The following is a 24760-nucleotide window of genomic DNA, read 5'->3' as shown; positions in this document are numbered from 1 at the left end:
TGATTGATTGATTGATTGAACCAGGAATATCAAGGGCCCCAGAAAGGGCCTTCCTGGTGGGTGGAATCATTCCTCCCACACCAGTTACCAGTGTGAAGGTATGATTCCAACCTGTTTGACACCAAACACGATAGGGTTGGTTGTAGCCGTTTTAGAGATAGTCCTTGCGCGGTTGCGTAATTCTCCTCTATATTAGTATATGGCTGCTTCACTGACAACCCGGGAGAATGGAATCCGTACACTGCAGGGGTGTCTGCTCATGCAGGGGCACCCTCTCACTTAGGACCAAGCACCCTGCCTTCAGGATTGTAAAGGCCTAATACAGTGGTGACATAGGTTTCAAGTGCATTGACCCTTAGATATAGTAAACCTATATCTTGAGTAAGGGGTGCAGTCACGACTGACACAGGCTGCAATGGCAGACCTAAAGTTCCATTTTGAATGGTATCTCATGGGTATCATTATACATGCTACAGGCCATGGTAAACCTCTGAGGTACCTATGCCCTGGGTACATGGGTACAATATACTAGGGGCTAACAACAAATGAATGTGTCCTCATGCAAATGCAACTGGTGCTATATAAAGCGCTCTGATACCCGATTTGGGTCAAGTTTACGCTACATAAAACTGTAAAATAAATTAATAACAAGGATACACCAGTGTCCAATCTGTGGTGTACCTGAGTACATACCAAAACTGTTTAGGGAGAAAGCAGATAGACTGGGTTCCCCATTAGCAGGATTCCAGTCAGACTAGTCAAAAAACAGCATTAGCACCAGGCAAGAAGTGGGGGTACACATGCAGAAGGATCCTAGATTCCTGCACACCGGTGCAGTGAAAGAAACCCTGCAGGCTGAAGATAGAGTGAGAGATAGAGAGAGACAGGGACAAATATAGAGCGAGAGGTAGAGAGGCTGCATCTATTTCTGAAGGCCGTTCTTTGAGAAAGGGAGGTAGGGTAAGAGAAAGAAACTGGAACAATGTCTCAGAGACAGAAAAAACACTTTTGTTCCCGTTCTTCTCCCAATAGGTAAAGGCCTGGTTTTGATAAAGCATCTCAGCTGCTGTCAGGTGGCCTATGTTTGTTTGCACTTTGTGTTTTCTAGGGACACCTAAAGAGCTGCTCCGCATATTGGGCCTCATTTATGAGGTTTGCCGTAGGGAAGCGCAGCAGGCATTCCTGCTGCGCTTCCCTAAGGCAAAAGAAAAGGGCAGGAATGCACTGTATCTATAAGATGCGGCGCATTCATTTCCCTTTCCCCTGAGCTGGAGCACAATGGGCTGCCTGCACCAACGCAGACCCCTTTGCACCATGGTGCAAGGGTGCCTGTGTTGCGGGGATGATTATTTTTGTACAGGAAGGGAAACCTTTCTGTACAAAAATAATCACAGGAGGCTTGCCCGCTTTCTATGTGTGTTGCAGAATGCAGCACACATGGAAAAAGGAAAAACGAGGAGAAATAAAGATATTTCTCCCTGTTGCACCTCCCTTACGCCTTCCCTTGGGAGGCGTAAGATTTTGGCACTGCCTTAGTTTTACGATTTCTCGTAAATCTTGGGCAGTGTCAAGAGGCCATGGTTGTTGCTGGGAACGCCCCCAGCAAAACTCATTGCACGCCCCTTTAACGCAGAACACTGAGTTAAAGGGACTGATATTTATCAGGCAGCATTGAGCTAAAAAAAAGTGGCTTAGTGCTGCCTGATAAATATCAGGCAGGCTTATGCGCCACGGAACTTCACAAAAAGTGACGTTCCAATGGCGCAAGGGGCCTCATAAATGAGGCCCTTTGTGCCTATGGTGTTTGTGTATGCATGTGTGTTAATAAAGCGTGTTTCATTTTGCTTGGTTGAGCTCCAAAACAAAGCTACAGATATTGCGTTAACTACTGAAATAAAATATCTGTATATCCATATTTGCTTACTTTATTCCTTCATATGTCAAGTACTCCCATTTTACATAATTAGTTAGAGGTGATGGTTGTGCACTTCCATAGGTATTTGGGGTGGATTAGTGTTTTACAAATATATGATTCCAGTACGCTATTTACTTTGAATGGAAGTCTTTCCTGACAAGAGCATTGCACACCTTGAGGTGCATAAGATAACTGCCGTCCAAGAAAGTCCTGAACAAGTTCAACAGTGCATGGTGCCAGCTGATTGGGCTAGTTTGAATAGGTGAAGGGAGCAGGTGGAAACGTATACCAGTGACTGCAGAGAGGCTGCAGCCAGGTAGATTTGCATACAGATTGGCTTTTTACCAGATAAGCACATTGCATTGTCCATACTTAGGAAAAGGTGCAACCCACAATGTTGGGGTCATAGACCGCCAAACACGCATCAGCCATGGAAACCACACGAACTACTGCAAATATAATGGATAAAAGATGAAGACTGGGGCCCACGAGCAGATGTCTTGTTCTGTGAGAGAGGAGACCGCAGGGTGAATTACTTTTCCTCACTATGGGTGAGTTTCTTGACATTGTTGGGCTCTATTTCAAACATTTACATCGAAACTGAGGAAGAAGAGCGCCTGAAACAACTCTGACCTTAAGAACAGGAGAAGGTTGATGAAAAAACTCTCTTATTTCAGTACAAGCACAGGCAAAGCCAATAGGTCTTTCCTCTGGGTAACCCTTGCCAATGGTTTTAGCACTATCCAACTGTTTATACATTGCATAACATTTCATTTAACTAAGGACTTTGAGTTTCTTTAACATGAATACATTCTCTTTGCTTTAGTGCAATTTTGGATTGTAATTGGAATTTACTCTGCTAAGTATTAGCAAATCTGTGAAGTTTTGGCTCTAAAAGGCTGAGGTAGTCGGTTTTGCAATGCGTGTACGGTACATGTGAGCCGAGTCTAACTTAGGTGTCTGGGTGAGTTCTGGAATGGGGAGTGTGTTGATAATGGTGCATGATTTAGAGTTCTGGAGCTGAAGCTGAAGGCAGTCAAAGTCAGTGGCCATAGAAGTGTTCAGATTCCCTGCTCAGTCAATCCTTGGCCTCTCTCCTGTGCACACATAGGGCCTGATTCACAGAACTAACTTAAGACAAAATCCTAAACTTAATACCATTTTTGTATTCACAGAAGGCACTTATTCTTCGTAACTTTAGGACTCCTAAATGCCTTCTGTGAATACCAAAAGTCTTAAAGTTAGGATTTTTCTCAGTTTAGGAGTCCTAAAGTTAGGAGTCCTGAGTTTAGTATTCCTAAACTGAGAAAAATCCTAATTTTAAGACTTTCGGTATTCACAGAAGGCATTTCGGAGCCATAAAGTTAGAAGTCCTAACTTTATTGCTACTTAATTGAGAAAAATCCAAATTTTAAGACTTTTTGTATTCATAGAAGGCATTTAGGAGTCCTAAAGTTAGGACTCCTAACTTCTGTGAATACCGAAATGAGTAAGTGCCTTCTGTGAATACCGAAATGAGTAAGTGCCTTCTGTGAATACCAAAATGGAAGTAAGTTTAGGATTTTGTCTTAAGTTAGTTCTGTGAATCGGGCCCATAGTGATGATCACAAATGTACCACTTGTAATTACCAATTGTAATAATTTACAACAAAATGTTGTTATGCATGTATATCAAACTGCTAACATGCACTAATAAAGTTAATAGGTGTGGGTTGTTCTAGTCATATATTTGTTGTTATGTGAAACGCTTGGATACAACTGCACAGAACTCTCATAGTAGCACTTATGTGCTCTTAAGGAAGTGCTGTGTAAAGCACAGGATAGTAGTTCACATTCCTTAAGCCACACTCCTAATTAATTAGTCCATATTTCTTTTAGAGACCCTTCCACCACGGCCACTTTTTGCATCTCACTAAAAGCACTGTGATTCACGTCAGGCTTTTGTCTACAGACAGCTAAAAGATGTCTCCTAGTGTCCTACACATTGAGATGTTATAAAACTAAGGAGTCTTTGGAGTCAAATCTAAAACTTGCGGAATTGAAAGAAGGAGCAGCTTCTTTCCCTCGTCTGCGGCACTTACTGGGCAATGTATCTGTGAGGGTAGGAGCACAACTTGTGTCACATGTGAGAGGCGTCTAGTGTGACCTCCTCCACTGCGACACCACAGGAGGGATTGAAGTTCTGGAGACTCTTGGTGTCACTGTGTCCCTTTCAAACTGTAACTACACTAGGTGTCCCTCAGCTCTTTAATCTAAAGGTTGTTCAGGTCATTTCTAACCTGTTGAAGCAGATTGAAATATCCTCAGCTTCTCTGGAAGTCAAGAGCAAAGGCGGGACTGAAATGTGGAGTGTGGGGTGCAACTAGTATGGAGAGTAGGGGGAGTGATGCACTCACGATGGACAGGGGGGGTAAGTACCAGGAAAGTAGGTAGAAGTAACACAGAGGTGGGGGCGGCGATAGAAGCAACAAGAGGGCACAGCCGGGGGAAGCAACGCGGTGGATTCAGGAAGGTAAGTAAACTAATCGGAAGAGCGAGCAATGTGGAACATGGGGTGGGGGTAACGTATACAGGCGCGGGAAGGGGAGAGGCATACAGTCAAGACAGAAGGGAAGAGAGGCACACTAATTAGACAGTTGGAAAATGCATGGACTATTGTGGAGTGCTTAAACAAAAAGAAAAATCTAGCTCCTGAAAAATCAGCAGTGGAAGAACACAGTTCATGTGTCCATGCTCCACCAGAGGGACAAACACAAGGATAGGAAAGGAAGCTTTCACAAGCTAGTAAGTAAGCAGCAAGCAAATAAGAGTAACAAGGGAGCCAACAAAGAACACATGCACTATCTAGGAGGTGGGACCTAAACATCCCTGATGCAGTATTAGAGTGCTGCAAACTCACTAGATGACCTTTCAAGAGAAGACATCACCTAAAGCAACAACAAATCTGTCTTACTAAAAATTGTACAGGTACACAGAAAGACTTGTGGGAGCTGGGATATTTATATGCAGTACAGAAACGTATCCCAGCATGCCCTAGATTACATCCAGTATCACGTTTGCATAGTCAGACTTGATGTCACTAACCCTGGAACAATGCTAACTATAATACATAAACCTTTCAAAAAGCCCAGCATTCAAAAAAAATTCCAAACCAATTTGTGCCCTCCTGGACTTGAGGACTGTGCTTAAAGAAAATCAAACAGAGCCTTAATGGAGCAAAGAACACTATGAGAAACATCCAAGGAAGTACTGAAGGGCAATCCATACAATGCCATTCCCCTAGTGGAATTTGACTGAAGCTAGCACAATTGAATCTCAGGCACAATCATTCAGTTTAATCAGAATATATGCAAGTTCAAAAGTAAAAGCAACATAAAAAACCTGGCAAATTGTTCCACAGTTTAACACTCACCTCCTCTGATTAGTTACACATCTTTTCCCTTCCATCAACTATCGATGTTGTAAGTCAACATAACAACTATGCTACACCTACCTCAACCGCATGCACAAACATAGTATGTACTGAGTAGGGAGAATGTGATTCTACCAAAGGTACAATGAGTGGCAGTGTGCAATTAAAGGGTGCTACAAAGGAACCCCATGAATGGGTGGTAGTCCAGGAGGTTCTAAATTTTTTTATCACCACAGCCACAGTCCACTAAGCCATTGGGATCCTGTGGGATTTTGCAGTCTGCCTGAGGCAGAAGAGGAGACTTTGGGGCATATTATCAAGCATGGAGTTAACATTATCTCCGCTTGAGGCAGAAAACTGCTGCTAAAGCGGGGATAATGGGCTTGATAATATGATGTAGAGAATTGCCATAGAAGCCCATTATCTAGCCCATTATCGCCGCTTTAGCTGCAGTTTTCTGCCATTAAAGCGATGATAATGTTATCACCGTTTCTTGATAATATGCTCCTACATATCTAGTAAAATTAAAAACCCTGTGAAATGTGGACTCAATCAGCCTGCCAGCCAACACACTCCCAGAGCATCGGAACTCTAGCCAAGAAAATGGCTCTCGCTCATAGCTGGAGCTCAGATGCTGTGAGTATTGATCCTTTATAAACATCTGTCTATTGCTGTTGTCTCTTCACCTGTAGCCATGTTCACGAGGAGGGCAAAAGAAAAGTGCAGCGAAAAGAACAATAAATGGTAAAGGATATTTTTTATTATATTGTGTTGTACTATATTGTAGCACTTACATATCTCTGAATACTCTTCTGTGGGACCCTGAAGCACTTGGCCACACAGGTAGCAGGCCACAATGTGTGTAGTGAGTGGATGGAAGAGAGTTTATGAGCCTATCTATGAATAGATGTGATGTGCGTGAGTGACAAGAGAGGTGATGTTATTTTCTCTAAGATCGCAGTGCTTTTTAGTTTGGTGAGGGAAAGAAGTGTCTGAGATAGAGTGCGCACAGTTTACACTGACTCAACTCCTCAAGGCACTTTGTGAATCAACCATGGTGTGTACATGGTTTTAGAACCATTCAGAAGCAAACAACCACAGGAAGCTGGTAAGCGACCAGGTCTTAGGTTATCTACTTTAGAAAAGGGTTTGGGGAGAATAAAACATATAGGGTGCCACATTGCCCCATCCCAACCAGAGAAGCGATCTGGTGCTTGGTGGTTTACACCAAAAAAGGAGGTTCATCACAGGAGAGCGTGTAATCCAAATATGACCATGCGCCAGGCAGGGATACTGTCAAATGACTAAAATAGTTCCAAATGGGTGAAATAACAGTTGGAGATGAAAGGGAAGATAGTGATAAGAGTTGCTGTCATGCAGCTTTTAAGGCAGAGATGCTACTGCTATGCAAATACAGGTTATTAGAGAACAAGAAGTCAAAAAGAATCTAGGTTGGCAACCTGCACATAAACTACAAAATCCTTAAAGATCTGGACTTCTTTGCCTCCTGAGAGGCTAAAACAGGACAGCTTTTTATGCATGGCTTTGTACCCCAAGTCTCTTTCAAGCACTCGCAAAAGCAGGCGAGCACAGTTGGGTTAGCCATACATACAGTGTGAAACTGTAGCTAGAACATCTATAAATGCATACTGTTGGAAGGTGGTTTATTGGGAGGGGTAGGTAGGCATCTAACACCAACAATAAGCCCACCAGCATGGTACTGGGTCCTACATAGGGTCTCTATAAATGAGTCCCTTGCTCAACCCTTGGTAGCTGGTAGCGAGCAATAAGGCTTAACTTAGGAGACAGCAATATAAAGCCTTTAAAAACACCATTACAGTAAATAAGTGAGACACAAAACCCACACCACTTTGTAAAAATAGGGAATGTTGTCATCTTTAACATGACACCAAAACTATCACAATTCAATGTAGGGAACCGAAGATATGGATTTCTAAAGAATAAACACTTTCTAGTGCTTAGAAACCAATAGAGCCACTTCTGGACATCTGGTCGTGCCTGACTGGTTCAAAGTCAAATTATGAGGCCGACAGCGATGGAGCCCTACCCAGATACTCCACACTTGAGGCCTCGGTGAAAATGTTACCTTCCCATTTAGAAACTTTTCTGGAGCTTTTTCTGCCAGGTGCCCTTGATGCTCTCTGCCAGTCCAGATTCGGTGAGGTTTAGTCGGCTTGACTTTCTGCAAGCTCATGATCAAACCCTGGAAGTCTGACTTCTGGAGCTCTTCAGTGGAACAAATCTGGAATCCGGGTGGGGTTGAGTTTAAAGGTGGCCAGCTTGGCCCTCGCGGCCGTGTCCGTCCCCTTATGGAGCTTTTTCCAAAACCTTTCGCAAACTTGTAGTGGTCCTTCCAGACGGTCTCGTAGTGGGTCCTTAGGGTCCAAAATCCAAATCTGAGGGTCTAGAATCTCCTAGACGGTCCTTGGCAAGCCTGGACCTCAATTCTCACAATGCTCTTGGTCAACCCCTTAAAACGCCACTGGACACACTCCAGGGGGGGACTCTGGCTGGAGAAGGGTCAGTTAAGCTCTGTTAACCCGTAATTGCTGGGAGTCCACTCCTTTCTCCTTCTTGGAGCAAGGCAAAGTCCTCAGAACTCTAGTCCCAGATATTGCAGAATGCGTAGTCTTCACCAGGCAGGCCCATGGGTGCAGTTCAGGATTCCAGTAGGACAATATTCCTTCTTCTTGTAGTTTCAGGCAGTAGAACTGAGGGGCTCTGCACCTCCCACATATTTATCCAGGGTACTCTGGTGACAAGCAGGGAAGCACCCCTGTCCAATGAGGAGAAGGGCAACACCCCAAAACATGACAACTTACTCAAAAGTGTGGCACAGTCTTGTCCCAGAAAGCAACACTATCCATCATAGCTGTAATTCCTGCAGAACAGTAAGAGTTAACTAAACCAAACACAGAGTATTGCTTATTCCCATAAAGTACACCTACTCACATCTGTGAATTTCTTCTTCAAGCCTCCCATCTGGCCCTGGGCCTGACTAGCAGAGCCTAGGGCACAGTCAGAGTCAGCTACCACCAGTGTCAGTCAGCACATAATAAATGGGGGTGAACAGGCCACAAAAAGGTTGTTTCTGACAAAGACAGTACTTATTACTCACCTCTCTGCCTTAACAACTCTGCAAGAAGTGGGTCTATATCATAGTACTGCTAAATGTTAATGAAAATTGATGACATCATGAAAATGTGTTTTGTAGCTGGACAATTCAAAGGGATTGTTAATGATTCAGGTACATCATTTCACCATTTAAAAAAATAATTGCCCCTGCCCCCAGGATATCTACACTCGGGGATAAAGATTTTGAATTATTGGGTGGTATTTCCACGTTGCCTTTTCACCACTTCTGTTTTATGTAGTTGTCATTCAGTGTGGCCATAGTTTCAATGAGCAGGTTCCACACAAGGTGTGCGTAGCCTGCCATTGTTTTGTATGAATAAACCCTCCATTCTATCCCCCTGAGCGATCTAAAAGGATGCACTTTATGTATCTGACATCATCACAGTTAATTAAACTGATAGGAGTCACTTACCGACCCATTTTATTTGCCATCACTCCAAAGAGGCTTATGCAAATGAGGTAAGAGATACTTGCTGGCAGAAAGGCCAAACCTAGAAAACAAAAAAAGACTTGAAAATAGCCATATGATACATTAATGTGTCAGCACTCCAAAGAGGTTGGTGCCAATGAGGTTAGACACCCTTGCTTGCTGAAAGGCCAAACCTAGAAAACAAAAACAGACTTCAAAATAGCCATATTGTATATCTATCAGAGATACATGTAAGCTCAAAATGGTAATATACAATTAGTGCAGCATGGTCACCTGGCAGACTATGAAAAACAGTCTTATGTTGATAACCTAAGCTGTGGTTGGAATCCTAATAATTCCAATGTGAACAGGACCTAAAGGGTCTGATACCCCTCAGTGTTTCAAGTCAGTGTCCAAGACACTCCAAAACAAATCATCTGAGGTTCCTGAGCCTAAAACTCCTCTCCACAGTTCAACCTGGGAGTGTAATGTCATCTGAAGTAGGCACACTGCTACAGTCCCATAGGTAAGAAGAGGGTTGGGTCTATTAGTCACGACATACTTTGTTTTGAACAATTCGTCAGATGATGCCCCAAGAATGCTGCAAAGATTACTGAAGTTTAGAGCACTGATATTGAGATCTGGGTTCAAAGGTGTGGGAGCGGGAGCGGGAGAAGAAAGCACAACCCTACCTTTCTGAATGTCTGTTATGGCTGACATGGTTAAAGGAAGATGATGGGTCCAATAAAGGAGGACAAATCGTAGAGATTGATTATAGTGCCCAGCCTGTGGCAGCTACGGTTAGGGAACTAAGAATACCTGTCAGTCAAGCACTTCAGTAGAACAAAAGGAAAGTGGTTATGCTGGAACTGGAATACAACTACAATGGAGCTAAAAGAAAGACTCAGACTGGGCCTGGCCTCAAGAAGGTCTCCTTCAACTTTTGGCCCTTACAGTGAGAGAATCAGGGCAACGTAACTACCTAGTACGAACCTTTGCCACACAAGTTGTATGCTGCTACACATAGTCTGACAAAAACACCCTAGCCACACATGCACAATCCAAGTTGATGAATGTCTGCTTATTTAGTGCGAAAATATGAGTCCATGTCCCCGGAGACAGCCTATATTCAGATCTCAAATTTCAATTACCTAATGCATTCTGGTGGCTTTAATTTTGGATAACTTTATTTGGACCTTGCACTAAAGTTCCACAGAGTTATGGTGTACCAATGACATTAGTTCACAGGTGCACTCAACATTCACCATAACCCTACTTATTTCTCTCAACCCCTACGAAGGCGACAAAGCAGCTGCAGATGGTTATAGGTCACTCAGCTAACCGTTAGAAGTCTAGACATAGTACTACAAGTCAGATTACCTGAAAGCCAACGAGGTTTTGCATGGAGGGCAACATTGCAGACTGCACAGAACAGAAAATCAAAGAAAGGTGGGAGAGAACTTGTTAGGAATAGCGCACTCAATGTCAAGACGTCCTTTCAGGCCCAGAAGGAGAGAAACAGCAGTTTTTGGGACAAACATTCACTATTTACCTCCCATACATTTCCTTCATCCTCCCTCACAAAACAAGCTTTGGCATAGCCAATAGGTCTCACCTTTGGGACCTTGTAAGTTTTTAGCCATGCAACAGTTGATGTTGTTGCGCCAAGCATATTGTGCTGGATAACTTTAGGCGAGACCTATTGGCTATGCCAATGCTTGTTTTCATTTGCCCCTGCCCTTCAGTAGTTGGGAGGGGTACAACCAAGATAAGGTCGACTGGAGGAGGGGCTTATAAAGATGCAATGCTTAGCAACGTCACATCAATATGTAGCAGCGGGGCAGCTGTGGTATTTGAAGGAAGAGATAAGGGGGGCAGGGGCTGTGCTGCTGGAAGCGGAAAGAATGCCTTGGCAGCATTGCATGCTGGGGCTTGCTGTAAGTGTGGTGGGGGGTCGTGTGTAAAGGGGGGCTGCTTACAGCTGGGCCTTTCTCAAGCTTCGCCCAGCAAGCATTGTTCGAAGGGAGCTCCTTGGGGGAGCAGCTGCTGGGAGCAATCAAGGTCACAGAAAGAGAACTGGATTAAAAATGCATTCCAACCAGCCCCTCCCCCCTTCCATTGGGGTGTGTGGGTGGCACGGAAGAGGGGCTTCGAGGGAGCCTGGAGAAGCACTGGGATAAGGTCTGTGAGAAGGGGCTGAATGGAGAGCTGTGATTGGCCAGGAGAGGTACTTTGAGGGAGCCTGGGGATGGGATGTGGTAAGGTCTGTGAGAGGGGGCTGAATGGAGAGCTGTGATTGGCCAGGAGAGGTTCTTCGAGGGAGCCTGGAGAGGCGTTGGGATAAGGTCTGTGAGGGGGGCTGAGAGGAGGCCTAAGAGTGGTTGGAAGTGGGGCTTCCGGGAGTCTGGGGATGGGATTCAGTAAGATATGTGAGGGGGCTGAGAGGAGGGCTGTGAGAGGCCGAGAGAGGGGCTTCGGGGAGCCTGGAGAGGCGTTGGGATAAGGTCTGTGAGGGGGGCTGAGAGTAGGACTGTGAGTGATAGGTGAGGGGTTTCAGGTCTTTTGTAAGGGGCCGGGTCTTGGATATTTGGCAGGGGGCAGGGGGAAGACATGAGGACTGGAAGCTGGGATGTGAGACCTGCTGGAAGAGGAGGTATGAGGGTGGCTGAAGAGGGGCTGATAATGCTGTGATGCGCTTGTGTTTGGGATCACAAGAGTCTTGAAAGTGTTTTTGAAAAACTATGGTAGAAGGGTATGACAGAAGTTGTTAGAAGGAGCTGGAGGAGGAGCAGTGAGAGGGCCTTGAAGAGGTTGACAATCAGACATACGTTTTACAGAATCTGGAAGAGGGCTTTCGGGATTCTAATAAAGGACTGGGAAGTGGATGTTGAGGGTCTAAGAGGGTTCTATGAGAGGAGGAGAGTAAGGCTGGTGGGGGATCCAGGTGCTCTTCTATGATTAGTGCGACAGGTGCAGTGGCACCGAGGACCAGTGATCTGAGGAATCAACTGCACCCCAGGGGGGGACATTGGAGATCGCCGCAGATCAGCAGTGGTGGAACGCTGCTTGCCGGAACTCTGCCTCACCTTCCCTCACCCTGCACATTCATCATGGGGGTTGCTCCATCTCACCCCTGGCTCCCAGCATTGCGTCTGGTCCCTCTCCGCCGCCGTTATCCTCCTGACATCAGGCACGGCCGCCGAGTATGGGGGACTACAGGTCCCAGCAGTGCTTGCGGCAGGAAGCCGCCGACGCCCTGCCCGCGCCCGGAGGCGCTCTTAAACAGCGGGGGAATGGGACAGAGCGGGGGACATTGGAGATCGCCGCAGATCAGCAGCGGTGGAACGCTGCTTGCCGGAACTCTGCCTCACCTTGCCTCGCCCTGCACATTCATCACGGGGGTTGCTCCATCTCACCCCTGGCTCCCAGCATTGCAACCGGTCTCTCTCCGCCGCCGTTAGCCTCCTGACATCAGGCACGGCCGCCGAGTGAGGGGGACTACAGGTCCCAGCAGTGCTTGCGGCAGGAAGCCGCCGACGCCCTGCCCGCGCCCGGAGGCGCTCTTAAACAGCGGGGGATCGCGCATTGCGGGACGCGTGCGGGTGAAGCCTAACGAAGCCCGGGCAAAGGGCGGGCCGTCTGTGGCCGTCCGGGGACGACCAGGGACGGGACGGGCCACCCCCCTTGGCCTCATTGGATTTGGACCGATTGACTCAGGTACTGCAATTGGAGGCTCTGGACTGGTGATTTGTTCTCTTAGCCCACTAACAAAATTGTGAGCTATATTTGCTGTTGCAGGAAGAGAGGGGCTAGGGAACTAAGTCTGTTTAGTTATTCGTTAATTGTGGGGTCATCGGGTAATTTTGTATACCTAGTATAGTGAATTGAATCTGGGGGAATAATAGTGGATAAGCATTGGGCTTCAAAAATGTCCAATCACCCTAAAACACGCTCTGTTAGGAGTAAAACCCACAATAGTGAAACCCCCAAACAAACGCTAGCGACAACAAAAGAGTCTGCCCCAATTAAAGGGAAAAAACCCACTGCAATTGACTTAATGTTATAGAAGGTCTCGGGGGAAATAGAACGCATGGAAAGGAGTTTATCCTCCTCACCCAATATCAATGTAGTAACTCTAACTCCCTCTAGAAATCCATCATTTGATGATAGCCCAATTATGACAGGGAATGTGACCTCACCAAATATTGAAACTGAGGATGTTCCCTGCGCTCAATCCCCGGGGATAGAAATTTCCGGCCGCAGTGAAATTACCCCTCAGAGAAAACAAAAGCGACAGGGGAGGACTAAGGGACCACAGATACAAAGGAAATCACTTGTAGGAGGCAGTCGTTCTAAGGGTAGGCAAGAGGCCATCCTATTAGAAGATAACAACCACTCAGACACAAATCCTCCAGGATGGATTGAGGTAGTCCTAGGAGATCTCAAAAAACACCAAGAATCTTTCATAACTGCGCAGCTAAAACCCATCATAAGCAAGGTGGACAGAATTGTGTGTGAGCTGGCTAAACAAAGTAAGGTAATAGAACATACTTTTAAGAAACCCTCTACTGGCTCTAATCAACCAAATGACATGGTCACCAATGTCAATGTCGGCAAAAATACATTGTCAAATAACAACTGTGTTAGTCACACTCAACACACAATTGCCCAGATTCATGAGGTACCGAAAATTCCCCAAGACCCCAGAGGGGGACCCAATAACGAACAGAGAGGGGGGCACCCTCAAAAGACGAGTTCTAAAAATATGGACAAAGCCCCTTTACATCCACTAATGCATGGATTCTGACCCTTTCTTTACTACAAATAGCCCCCCCCCCACATATAGATCTCCCCCCAGAGGCCTGCCCATTTGTAATAATCTTCGCAGGGGTACCCGAAATAAGGGCTACTGAGAGAGAATCACACTCCCAATTACATGCAAAAATCTCCAGGTGGCTGAATATACAAAGACCCTTAAAGAAGGGGGACAGAGGAGAGATAGTGCATGTAAGAAGAGTGAATTGGCTTGGCGGGAGGAAAAAGGACATACGAGGGGACTACATAGTTGCAAATTTCAGAGACACTAGACTGGTTGATTATATCCTGAAGAACGCCAACGGGAATCAAACTTGCACAATTTGTGCACTCCCACTCGGGTATTTTTACCCAAGGAGTTGGTATATTAATTGTGCTGATGATGGTGGGTGGAACTCTGGAAGACCTCAACGCACACAAAGAGCAAGACCCGTAGGCTACCCTGACCAGTTCTTACCTCCACGAGATTACTCTCAGTGGAGAAACAGATATGCCCCTTTGCAGTCACTTGAGGATAATGATTGACTCACCCTGACGGAAAATATTTCTGTAACACCCGTAGCTACCAGTGAATGCCCATGTCTTGAAATAGAGGGTAGTCGTTTGAGTGTCGGGAATGAGCAAATCTTGGGGATAGAAGAACTCCCTAAACACTGGGAGGAGATCGAAAATGCCATAGAGCCAACAGTAGTGGGCGAGGGTAGAACAAATGAACTCAGCACAGAGAGTAGGACAGAGAATAGGGCCGGATTGTCCGTGATATCCTGGAATATAGCAGGTCTGGAAGCTAAACTCAAAAACAAGGAGTGGAAAGAATTTATAAGGGACTTTCATATTATAGCTCTCCAAGAAACATGGGCACGAGATTCTGACCCCTGTCAATTGGAAAGTTATAAATGTTTTTTTAGACCCGCTCAAGAGGTGAAATCTGGGAGAGCAAAAGGAGGCCTAGCGATATATGTAAATATAGACCTTAAAGGGCACCTGGTCACAGCCAGACTGGGCTTCAGATACATTACAAGCAGTCTCACTCCAGGAGAAGGGGCAGAGATTTCGATTTCTAAACTTTTACAACTCGGGCCCAGTTAACGGGAACTTTCCTATACTATTAAAGCTTGAGAGTAGGATAAATGAGGAAATAGATCTAAGGATGAGGGGGCCTGAACCAACTGTCCTGCTCATGGGGGACTTTAATTGTCACCTATGCCCCAAGTTATTTCCCATTTCTGCTGATTGATCTACTTGTCCTTTAGAAAAGGGTCCCCACTTCGAACATAACAAAGAGGGCATAATGCTGATGAAGCTTCTAGACAACTTTGCGCTCACCCATATTATGGATTTGGTTGCACTGAAAGAAGGGGAGACTCCCATACCTACATTTAAAGGGAGAGGCTGTGGGTCTATAATAGTCTTTATAATGATCTCTGCTCACACTAAAGAGCAGATTATAAGAACAAGAACGGAGTGGAGTCCCTTCAGCGATCATAATCTCCTTTCCCTGGAAATTAATTATAAAGATCTGCCGGGGAATAATCTAGGGGGTGTCACCGACATCCAACCAACGGACCAAGGGAGACGCATAAGGTGGACAAGGGTCAATCCACAAGATTTTTACATCAAGTTAGTGGGTGAAGGGAAAGGGCACATAAAGACTTGTCTAGACCCAACAATAGAGGGCAGAGGAGTGGTTGTGGCTTTTGAATCTCTAACCAAAATAGTGGAAGGGTTATTGAACACTAAGAGGTCTGTTAAGGAACTACCTTCCCCAAGATGGTTCGACACGAACTGCTCAAGGGCACTAAGAGAATTAAAGCAGAGTCTAAAGAAGGTCCCGAGAGACAAGATTGAAATTGCCCGATGTAGACAGAACTATAAAATGCAGGTCAAGAGAAGAAAGAGCGCTTTCCAAAAAGAAGTTTGGGCAGACCTTAGAGAGGCTGGAGAAAATAGGGACTACACCCAGTTTTGGAGAATTATAAAATAGACCCTGTTACCAAGACTCAAGCTCCCCAGTAATCAGTACCAATATACTACCAGTTCAATGGATTAACCATTTTAAATCATTGTATAATCAACAGGAGGTAGACATTGGAGATGGGATCTGGGAGGGACCCAGGGCAGAAGAACTAGAACTCTCTCTGGAGGAAGTCCTAAAAGCAATTCTAGGGCTGATGCGGAATAAAGCTCCAGGCCCGGATGGTACCCCCACAGACCTATTTAAAAGTAATACTGATCTATGGGCTCCAATCATGACTAGAGTACTTAATGCAGCAATTAAATCTGGTCTTCCACGATCTTGGTCAACTGCAGTGATTGTCCCTATATACAAGAAAGGCTGTAGGGACAATCCACAGTGCTACAGACCGATCTCGCTGATCGATGTCTCAGCTAAAGTACTTGGGAGGGCACTTCTTAACCGCTTAATAGAGTGGACTGATACCCATAACATCTTGCTGGACACCCAGTACGGGTTCCGAACAGGCAGGTCAACTAGTGATCAATGTCTCAATCTATACCTGCTTGCGGCTAAATATACTAAGACGGATGATGGGACCATATACATGGGATTCATGGACCTAGCAGCGGCATTTGATAACGTTGATAGAGCTAAACTCTGGACACTTATGTATAGATTGGGAATTGATCCAGACCTGATCAATGTACTTAAGGCGTTGCATTGGAACACCACTGCCAAAGTCCGCTATAGCGGGGGGTGAGTATTGATCCCTTCCCGTGCTCTGGCGGGGTGAGGCAGGGGTGTATCCAGGCTCCGTTTTTGTTCTCTCTCTACATAAATGACCTGGAGAGTGCCCTGCTAGCACTGGGGACTGACTGCCCAAGGGTAGGATCGCGCCATATACCGGTACTTTTGTACGCAGACGACGCGGTCCTCCTCGCCCGAACAGCAGTCAGTCTCCAGGTCCTGATCAGAGGTTTTGCTGAATTTATGAAGAATCTGGACCTCTCCGTTAATTTGACAAAGTCTTTCATTATGGTAGCAGGGAAAAAACCACACAAGAGGTTTGTCTTCAAAATAGGGGAACGTGTTCTGGACACTGTGACCACTTTCCTGTATTTGGGTCTCCTATTTGATGAAAAGATTAAGTTTGCCCCATTGATTGAGGAGAGGTCTAGGAAACGTGTTTCAGCAAACGGGCCATATTAAATTTTGCGGGAAGAATGGGTCGTTGGTCCCCTGAGCAGGTGATGACACTGTACAGAGAGGTCAGCACCTCGAAGGCCATTTATGGAGCAGAGGTGTGGGGTTTTAGGGATGCACAACAGATACAAGGAGAGGAAGACACATTTTTAAAACAACTGTTAAAACTTCCCCAGAGCATCACAGCAGCTATTACACACAAAGAGCTTGGCACCGCATATATATCTGACCTGATCAGAATGAGACCAATTTTGACCTGGTTTAAAATTTGGCTAAACCCTAACGCTGAATTAACCAGACAGATCATTAAGGATTGTCTACTGAGAGATAGATGGCTCCAAATCCCTTGGTTGAAATACATCAAAGAAACCCTAGGGTCCATTAACCAGGAAATGTTATTCTCTGACCCCTCAAATGTGGATACCTCCTGCAGACATTATGTACAAAAGCAATTAATGGAAAAATATGATTGCAGGAGGATGGAACTTAACTCCACTAAATCCTCGGTAGTAGCCCACTCGCTTGTATGTAATGAAATGGGCATGGAACCGTATCTCTTTTTAATGTACAGTCAACATGAGAGATTTTTAATGACCCTTTTTAGGCTCAACTTGTTGCATAATATTTTAGCTTACCCATCTCGTTTTACGCTAACAATTGAGCAGAAGGGTGCCTGCGGCGGCGACAATAGGTCTCCGCAGGACACCCTTTATTTTGTATTACTTTGTTCTTTTTATAAAATCCCGCGTCGAAGATTTTTGGTGAACATTTTAAAGGAATCAAAAATTAAGCATGCCAAACCTGCTTAACTATTCTTGCAAAGAGCAACTGAGACACGTACCTTGTGTGCTATTATGAGTTTTCTAAAAATGGTGGTCAAATTAGAAATACAAGGGGTTGATGGAGGATGAAATGTAATTTACTGCTCCCTTTTATGCTTAAAGCCTGTATATAATAATAACAAAACTCTTTTTTAAAATCGTTTTTAATTGTGATGTTCAGTATGATTTTATGTGGTTATTTAATGATATGCATTTTTATGATGGTTTTTAACCATCAAAATAAAAAAAGAACTGAACTGAACTGAACAACTGCACCCCAGGTACCTCTGTGTTACTCTGCCCATCCTGGGAGCAAGACGTCACTTTTTGTGCATGCATTAGTGCCCAGAGCACTCTTGCCCCCACTAGTTGGGGGAGACAAGAAGAGTGAGAAAGGGGCTAGAGGGTAAAGAGAGTGGGTTAGAAGTGTGGGAGGGCTAGAAGAGAGGGTGAGAAAGGGTAAGATTTGGAGATGTGAGAAGGGGCGAGAAGTGGAGGTGGGAGAAGGCCTGTGAGATGGTATGTGTCTACAGCCCATGGGAAATTGAGGGAGGTGGTTAGTGTGTAACAAACTACAAAATAGCTCAGTCAAACAGAAAATACAAAACTTCAAGGTCCGAATCAAGGTTAGATAAAAAAAGAAACAATTCATGGATGTTCAAGAACACAAAAGGTCTGAGAATCTAAAGTTACCAGTCAGCAAAAGTTGTTTCAGTGTTGCAGCACAGGTACCAAATGTTTAAAGCAGAGAAAAGGATCTCCCCTGCTAAACGAAAACAAGCGCGTGCGCCTCATGCGGCAGCTGGGGGAAGGAAGTGGCCTGTGCAATTCACCTGCGGGAGCGATAATTGCTACTCTATGGTGCTGCTCGCTTCCACAAGTGAATCGCCACACGTGTACGCCTTTGAAGGCAATGGAACACGTGCACATTTTTGGCTGAAAAGCCGAAGCCATTGCTAAAGGTCTTTTTGCCTATGCGGCGCATGCATGCTGGGTAGGCGACACCTACAAACATTCACTCTTCCCATGTACGGTCTTGTCACCTCCTGCAGCCCAGCCACCTCCAGCAGATGACTGATGTCGGAGATAAAACTATCTTGAAGCACTTAGGACAATATCTGGATTGAATCGCTCGGCCTTTTCTATTTTTCTAACAGATATCTGTCTCTTAGCTGCTCAGGGGTATCTCTGCTTTGCCGTAGCTTCAACAGGCCCAAAAGTTGTCTCTCAGCTCAGGCCGCAGGACACATCCTCTGCTGATTGGATTACCGAGGCATTGGCTAATTAACACAGAACTTTCTTTTCATTTTGCACTAAACGTACCACACGTAACATTTAACAAGAGAATAGCAAATGCGCTCTTACGTGGCTGGGGCATGGCCTGTCTTTCCCTAAATGGCATCTCATGCTAAACCTCATGTAGAAAGTGGAATTTGAAATCTCTTGTGCACTGAGCCCATCATAAATGTCTCTTAAGGCTTAACAGTAGTCTCACCAACTAACTTACATGGTACATCTCACTTGCGGGTTCTCACATGCACTCTCACACATGGCAACTTTCTCCCGCATCAACTCTCATTCACTCTTTGCCAGTATATAGAACTTCTCCCATAGGATCTGCATGAAGGACCGGTCCATCAAACAGGGTACCTCATGCCTTTCCTTGCTGATAGAATTTCCCACAAAGCTGTTCACACTAGACCTCTGCCGTAGGACACCCCACACAAAAGACACCCAACATCCACAATGGGGCTCAAATTCATAAGATGCATACCAGAGCTTGGACCAGATGTAGGAAAGTTTTTTTTGAAAATCAGGTAATTTGGTATGTAACAAAGGCAAATTACGATTCTGTAACATGTTAACAAATCACAATTTGTGTTTTTGAGTACATACCAAATCAGTATTTGGTAGGGATTTGTTTGGAATGGAACGCATTAATATTATGTGACAAAAATCTGTTTGTAAAACAGGTTTCAGGAACCACTGCCCACTGTTAAGAAATGTTAATTGAACTTTTGATTCTTTTTTTTTTAGCATACCATTTAGTTTCAAGGAGAATGGGCGGTATTTAAAAAAATACTTTATACAAATGCAAACAAAAGCAAAGTGGTCTGCTGCCGCGAGCAGGCCACAATCCCTGTAATAGCAACGAAATGTAGTGGGACGGAATTTAAACGTACTCAGGAGCATAACACAGATCCCTGCAGCTTTCACGATGCAGGCAATCCCCAATAGTTCAATCGACTCCAACCCTTCTGGGGGCCCCATTAAGCCCTAGGATAAAATCGATATCTGTGAGATATGGAAAACCAAGGTAGGGTCCCTCTTCACATTCTGTAGGGGGGCCTCATCATTTTGCATTATGCCACTGGGACTACAACATTCACATTCATGAGGTAGGTCAAATTGCGACCCACTACAATTTGGTATTTTGCAAACCAACCTATTAGTGCAGAGAACAGTTTGCAAAATACAATACTGATTGCAAATATACTGGTAACAAATTGCAAGCTGTATTTTGCAACCAGTTTGTAGAACATCTGGCCCATCATTAATAACCTATGGCATAGGACATCTAACACAGGGCGTCTCCTTCATTGACTTGCACAATAGGCCCTTTTTAGATTTGGGGGTCTCTAGTTGGCAAAAGTTGGTACTTGTGACAAATAGGAACCCTTTCCTTTAGTCAGGGTAAGGGGGTACACTCCTAAAATAACCCCTGCTCACACCCTTCAATCAAGCAATCTTTTGTAAAGCGCACTACATACCCGTGAGGGTCTCTAATCGCTGGGGGGGGGCCGCTACTGATTTAACAGCCAGGTCTTGATTATCATCCTCAAAGTATGCAGTTCTTGGGTCTGTCGTAGGTTCAGTGGGAGGGTGTTCCATGTCTTGGCGGCGAGGTGGGAGAAGGATCTCCCAACCGTGGTTGTTCTTCGGATGTGCGGGATGGTGGCGAGTGAGAGGTCGGCGGAGCGTAGCTGCCGGTTGGGGACGTAGAAGGTGAGTCGTCTCTTGAGGTAGTCTCAGCCAGTCTTGTGGAGTGCCTTGTGTGTGTGGGTGAGGAGCTTGAAGGATATCCTCTTGTTGACGGGGAGCCAGTGCAGGTTTCTCAAGTGGGGGGTGATGTGTCTGTCATTTGATGAGCTTGGTCAGGGCTCCTGCGTAGAGGGCATTTCTGTAGTCAAGTCTGCAGCTGTCGGGATCCATCTGTAGATCTTGCGGAGCATGCAGAGGGTGTTGAAGAAGGAGGAGGAGATGGCATTGACTTGCTTGGTCATTGAGAGCGTTGGGTCGAGGATGATTCCCAGGTTGCGTCGGCCACCAGGAGTCGTCCCAGGTTGAAGGGTTGGAGCCGAGGATGAGGACCTCCGTCTTGTCCGAGTTCAGTTTCAGACGGCTGGTCTTCATCCAGTCGGCGATGGTCTTCATTCCTTCATGGAGGTGGGTTTTAATGATGATTGGGTCCTTAGTGAGGGAGAGGATCAGCTGAGTGTCGTCTGCGTAGGAGATTATGTTGAGGTTGTGCTGTCGGGCTAGGAGTGCGAGTGGGGCCATGTAAATGTTGAACAGCGTTGGGCTGAGGGAGAATCCCTGGGTTACGCCTCAGATGATCTCGGAGGCTTTGGAACGGAATGGGGAGTGGCGGACGCTCTGGGTCCTGGCGGAGAGGAAGAAGGTGGTGCAATCCAGAGCCTTGTCTTGGATCCCTGCGGCGTGGAGGCGTGCGCATAGTGTGCGGTGGCAGACGGTGTCGAAGGTGGCAGCAGAGAGGTCTAGGAGGATGACTGCTGCAGTCTCGCCTTTGCCCAGCAGGGTCCTGATGTCGTCAGTGGCAGCAATGAGGGAGTCTCAGTGCTGTGGTTGCTGTGGAACCCTGACTGGGAAGGGTCCAGGATTCTGTTTTCTTCGAGGTATCGGATTAGCTGTCTGTTGACGGTTTTCTCGATGACCTTGGCTGGGAAGGGGCGCAGGGAGATCGTCCGGAAATTTTTGAGGTCTCTTCGGTCTGCCTTAGGTTTTTTGAGTAGGGCGTTGATCTTGGCGTGTTTCCAGATCTCTGGGAAGGTCGCGGTCTCGAGGGAGAGATTGATGACGTTGCGCAGGTGGGGTGCAATGGAGCTGCTTGCTCTGTTAAAGACGTGGTGTGGGAATTGGTCTGACGGAGAGCCGGAGTGGATTGTGCTCCTGGTCTTGATGGTGTCATCGATGCTCACGCTGGCCCAGGCTAGCAGGGGGTCATGGTCGATGGTGTGCGGAGGGTCTGCTGTGTTGCTGTCTGTTGGGGCTGTTTGGGTGTTGAAGCTGTCATGGATGTCTGTTATCTTGTGGTGGAAGAAGGTGGCTAGGTAGTCTCACAGGGCTTTTGAGGGCGGGATGTTGTTGGTGTTGAAGCTGGAGTTGGAGAGTTCCTTCATGATGTTGAAAAGCTCCTTGCTATTGTATGCATTGCTGTCAAGGCGGTCTTTGAAGGAGGTCCTCTTGGCCGCCCTGATGAGGTGGTGGTGGTTTCAGGTGGCATCCTTGTGTGCTGTATGGCTGTCCGGAGTTTGTTCACTGTGCCATTTCTTCTCTAGTTTCCAGTAGACTTGCTTGGAGGCTAAGAGTTCTGGGGTGAACCAGCTGACCCTCTTGCTGGTGTCTCTGTGGGGGGGTTTCTTCAGAAGGCGAGGGTGTGGGCTCAGTCCTCGATCCAGCGTCTTAGGCTGTGGGCAGCATCGTCAGTGTTGGAGGGTTCGGTGGGTGGGCTGAGAGCGAGGTTTGCGTATAGTTGGTCTTCTGTTACTTTGCTCCAGCAGCAACGGGGGATCTGTTGGGTGTGGTGGTGTCTGGTGGGTTTCTGGAAGGTGAAGTGGATGCAGCGGTGGTCGGTCCAGAGGGGTTCGGTGGTGTGGCGATGGAAATGTGCGGGCTTGAGGAGCCCTTGGTAGCTTGGCACGAGCAGATAGGCTTCTCTCAGAGGCATGTGTAAAGCATTTATGAACACATACAGTAATCAGGCAACAACACCACAGATCGACAACACACAGGTTTTATGTAAAAAATAAGAATTCTTTATATAGATTTAACACAAAACCACAGTTGACAAAAATCCACAATAATGTAATTAAAATAGTAGAATTAGCTTAGTTCTCTTTAGATCTTAAAATGGCACACTTTGAGTCAATGTACCTTACAATGCGTCATGCTTTTACAACAAAAGTGTTGCAGAGATGGAGATGCGGCAAAGATCCGGTGCAAAGAAATAAAGACGTCAAGTTCTTCCTGATGCAGCACGCTTCTCTGATGTCGCAAGGTGCTTTCGCTCGATGCGACAACTGCAACGGCAAAACCCTTGTCCGGGATGCAACAGCAGCTCTGACGGTGGCACACTTCTTCCTCAATGCGAGGCACTTCTCTTGATCCGGTGCAATGCGACAGCTACAGCGGCGACATCCACTATGCGACGGCAGCGGCTGCGACACGCTTCTTTGGGCTGCGGGACATTTCTCTTGATGCGGTGCAATGCAACAGCTACAGCAGAGTCATCCGTGAAGCGATTGCAGCGGCTGCGATGGCGATACGCTTCGCCGTCTTGAGTCACGATTCCAGCACCTTGTGACATGCAGTCGCTCAGAAGGCCCAAAATAGCAGCAGGCACTTCCAAAGAACTCTTGGGGAGATGGTTGTTGAAGTCTGTTGTCCCTGAGACTTCAGCAGGAAGCAAGATCTTCTCTCAAGCCCTTGGAGATCCTTACAAGTTGAATAAAGCACACAAAGCCTTTTTTCCTTTCTTTGGCAATCAGGCAACCACTGCAGCCAATCCCCCAAGCAGCATGTGAGCTTATGGATAGTCTCTCCTCAGTTTCTTCTGGTTCCGCTCCTCAGCAAAGTTTTCTTCTTGTTTGTCCAAAAGTGATCTAAATTCTTGCGATTAGGGTCCCAATACTTATACCCCAAAATCTTTTGTCCTCTGTGGGCAGAGGGTCCTTTGCCTAGTCCAAACCAGTTCTGATCAGTCCTGCATCACTCTGTTTACATGACTATCCTTTCACAGTGCAGGGCAGAGACATCAGACGCACCACTAGAAGTGGAGGCAGCATTGTGGAGGGAGGGTACAGCCTTATTCAGGTCCCAGGTGCAACTCCTCCCACCCATCTAGATGCAGATCTCTCTATTCACCACTGGGCTGACTCAACCTGTCTCCTGGAATCCCCCAGCCCATGTCACTCAAACTCCAGACAAGGAATACACTACCTAGCAGAGGTAGGCTTGGATAGTTGGACAAGAATATACCTACTTTCTAAAAGTGGTATTTTTGAACACAGAATGTTAAAATCAACTTAACTAAAAGATGTATTTTATCATTCTGAGTTCAGGCATACTAAACTCGAATTTCTACTGTGTTCCCTGAGTCAGTTAGGATTGTAAGATGTAATAATCAAACTGCCCATTCTGGCCTATAGAGAACAGATAGCCTTCGAATAGTGAAAACCAAAAATGGCTGTAATTCACTATAAGGTCATGCCACACACACCAGGGTATGTCCTACCTTACACATACAATGCACCCTTCCCTTGGACCTACCATGGGGGTGTCTGACTAGAAGAAAAGGGAAGGTTTGGGGACCGGCAAGTGGGTGCATATGCCCAGTCAACATGGCAGTACCAGACTGCATACAGGCTCTGCAATGGCAGACCTTAGACATACTTTTACAGGCTGCTTCTGTGGGTGGCACAACCAGTGCTGCAAGCCCACCAGCAGCATTTGGTTTACAGGCCCTTTGCACTCCTTGTGCACCATACTATGGTCTGACAGGTACACCAAAGTGGCCAATCATGGAATCACTAATTCATACATTAATTCACAATAGGGAACACTTGCACTGTGACACTGGACAACAGTGGGACAGTGCCCAAAGCATCTATCACCAGCAAAATCACATGAGGCAACAGCAAAAATGTAAGGGAGACCCACACCAAGGTGCCAGGTCTAACAGCCCCTCACAAACACCCTCCATTCTTGTGCATTTCAGACCAGGCATCACACACACAAACTCCAACAAACAACATCTCACTGTAGGCCTCTG

At 46.0% G+C, this 24760-nt stretch overlaps 1 protein-coding gene across 1 annotated transcript in view; it reads right to left on the bottom strand.

Moving 5' to 3' along the window:
• The window catches only part of LOC147725140 (chromaffin granule amine transporter-like), a 353689-nt gene that overhangs the window by 147455 nt on the left and 181474 nt on the right, over nt 1-24760 (bottom strand). The window contains exon 10 of the mRNA XM_086967117.1: nt 8896-8974. Coding sequence (XP_086823243.1) covers nt 8896-8974 — 79 coding nt within the window. The remainder of the gene's footprint in view (nt 1-8895; nt 8975-24760) is intronic.

The sequence above is a fragment of the Lissotriton vulgaris genome, chromosome 4_1, assembly GCF_964263255.1.
Source record: "Lissotriton vulgaris chromosome 4_1, aLisVul1.2, whole genome shotgun sequence".
NCBI lineage: Eukaryota > Metazoa > Chordata > Amphibia > Caudata > Salamandridae > Lissotriton > Lissotriton vulgaris.
Note: the sequence above shows the minus strand (reverse complement) of the source record. Positions and strands in the feature narration are given on the sequence as shown.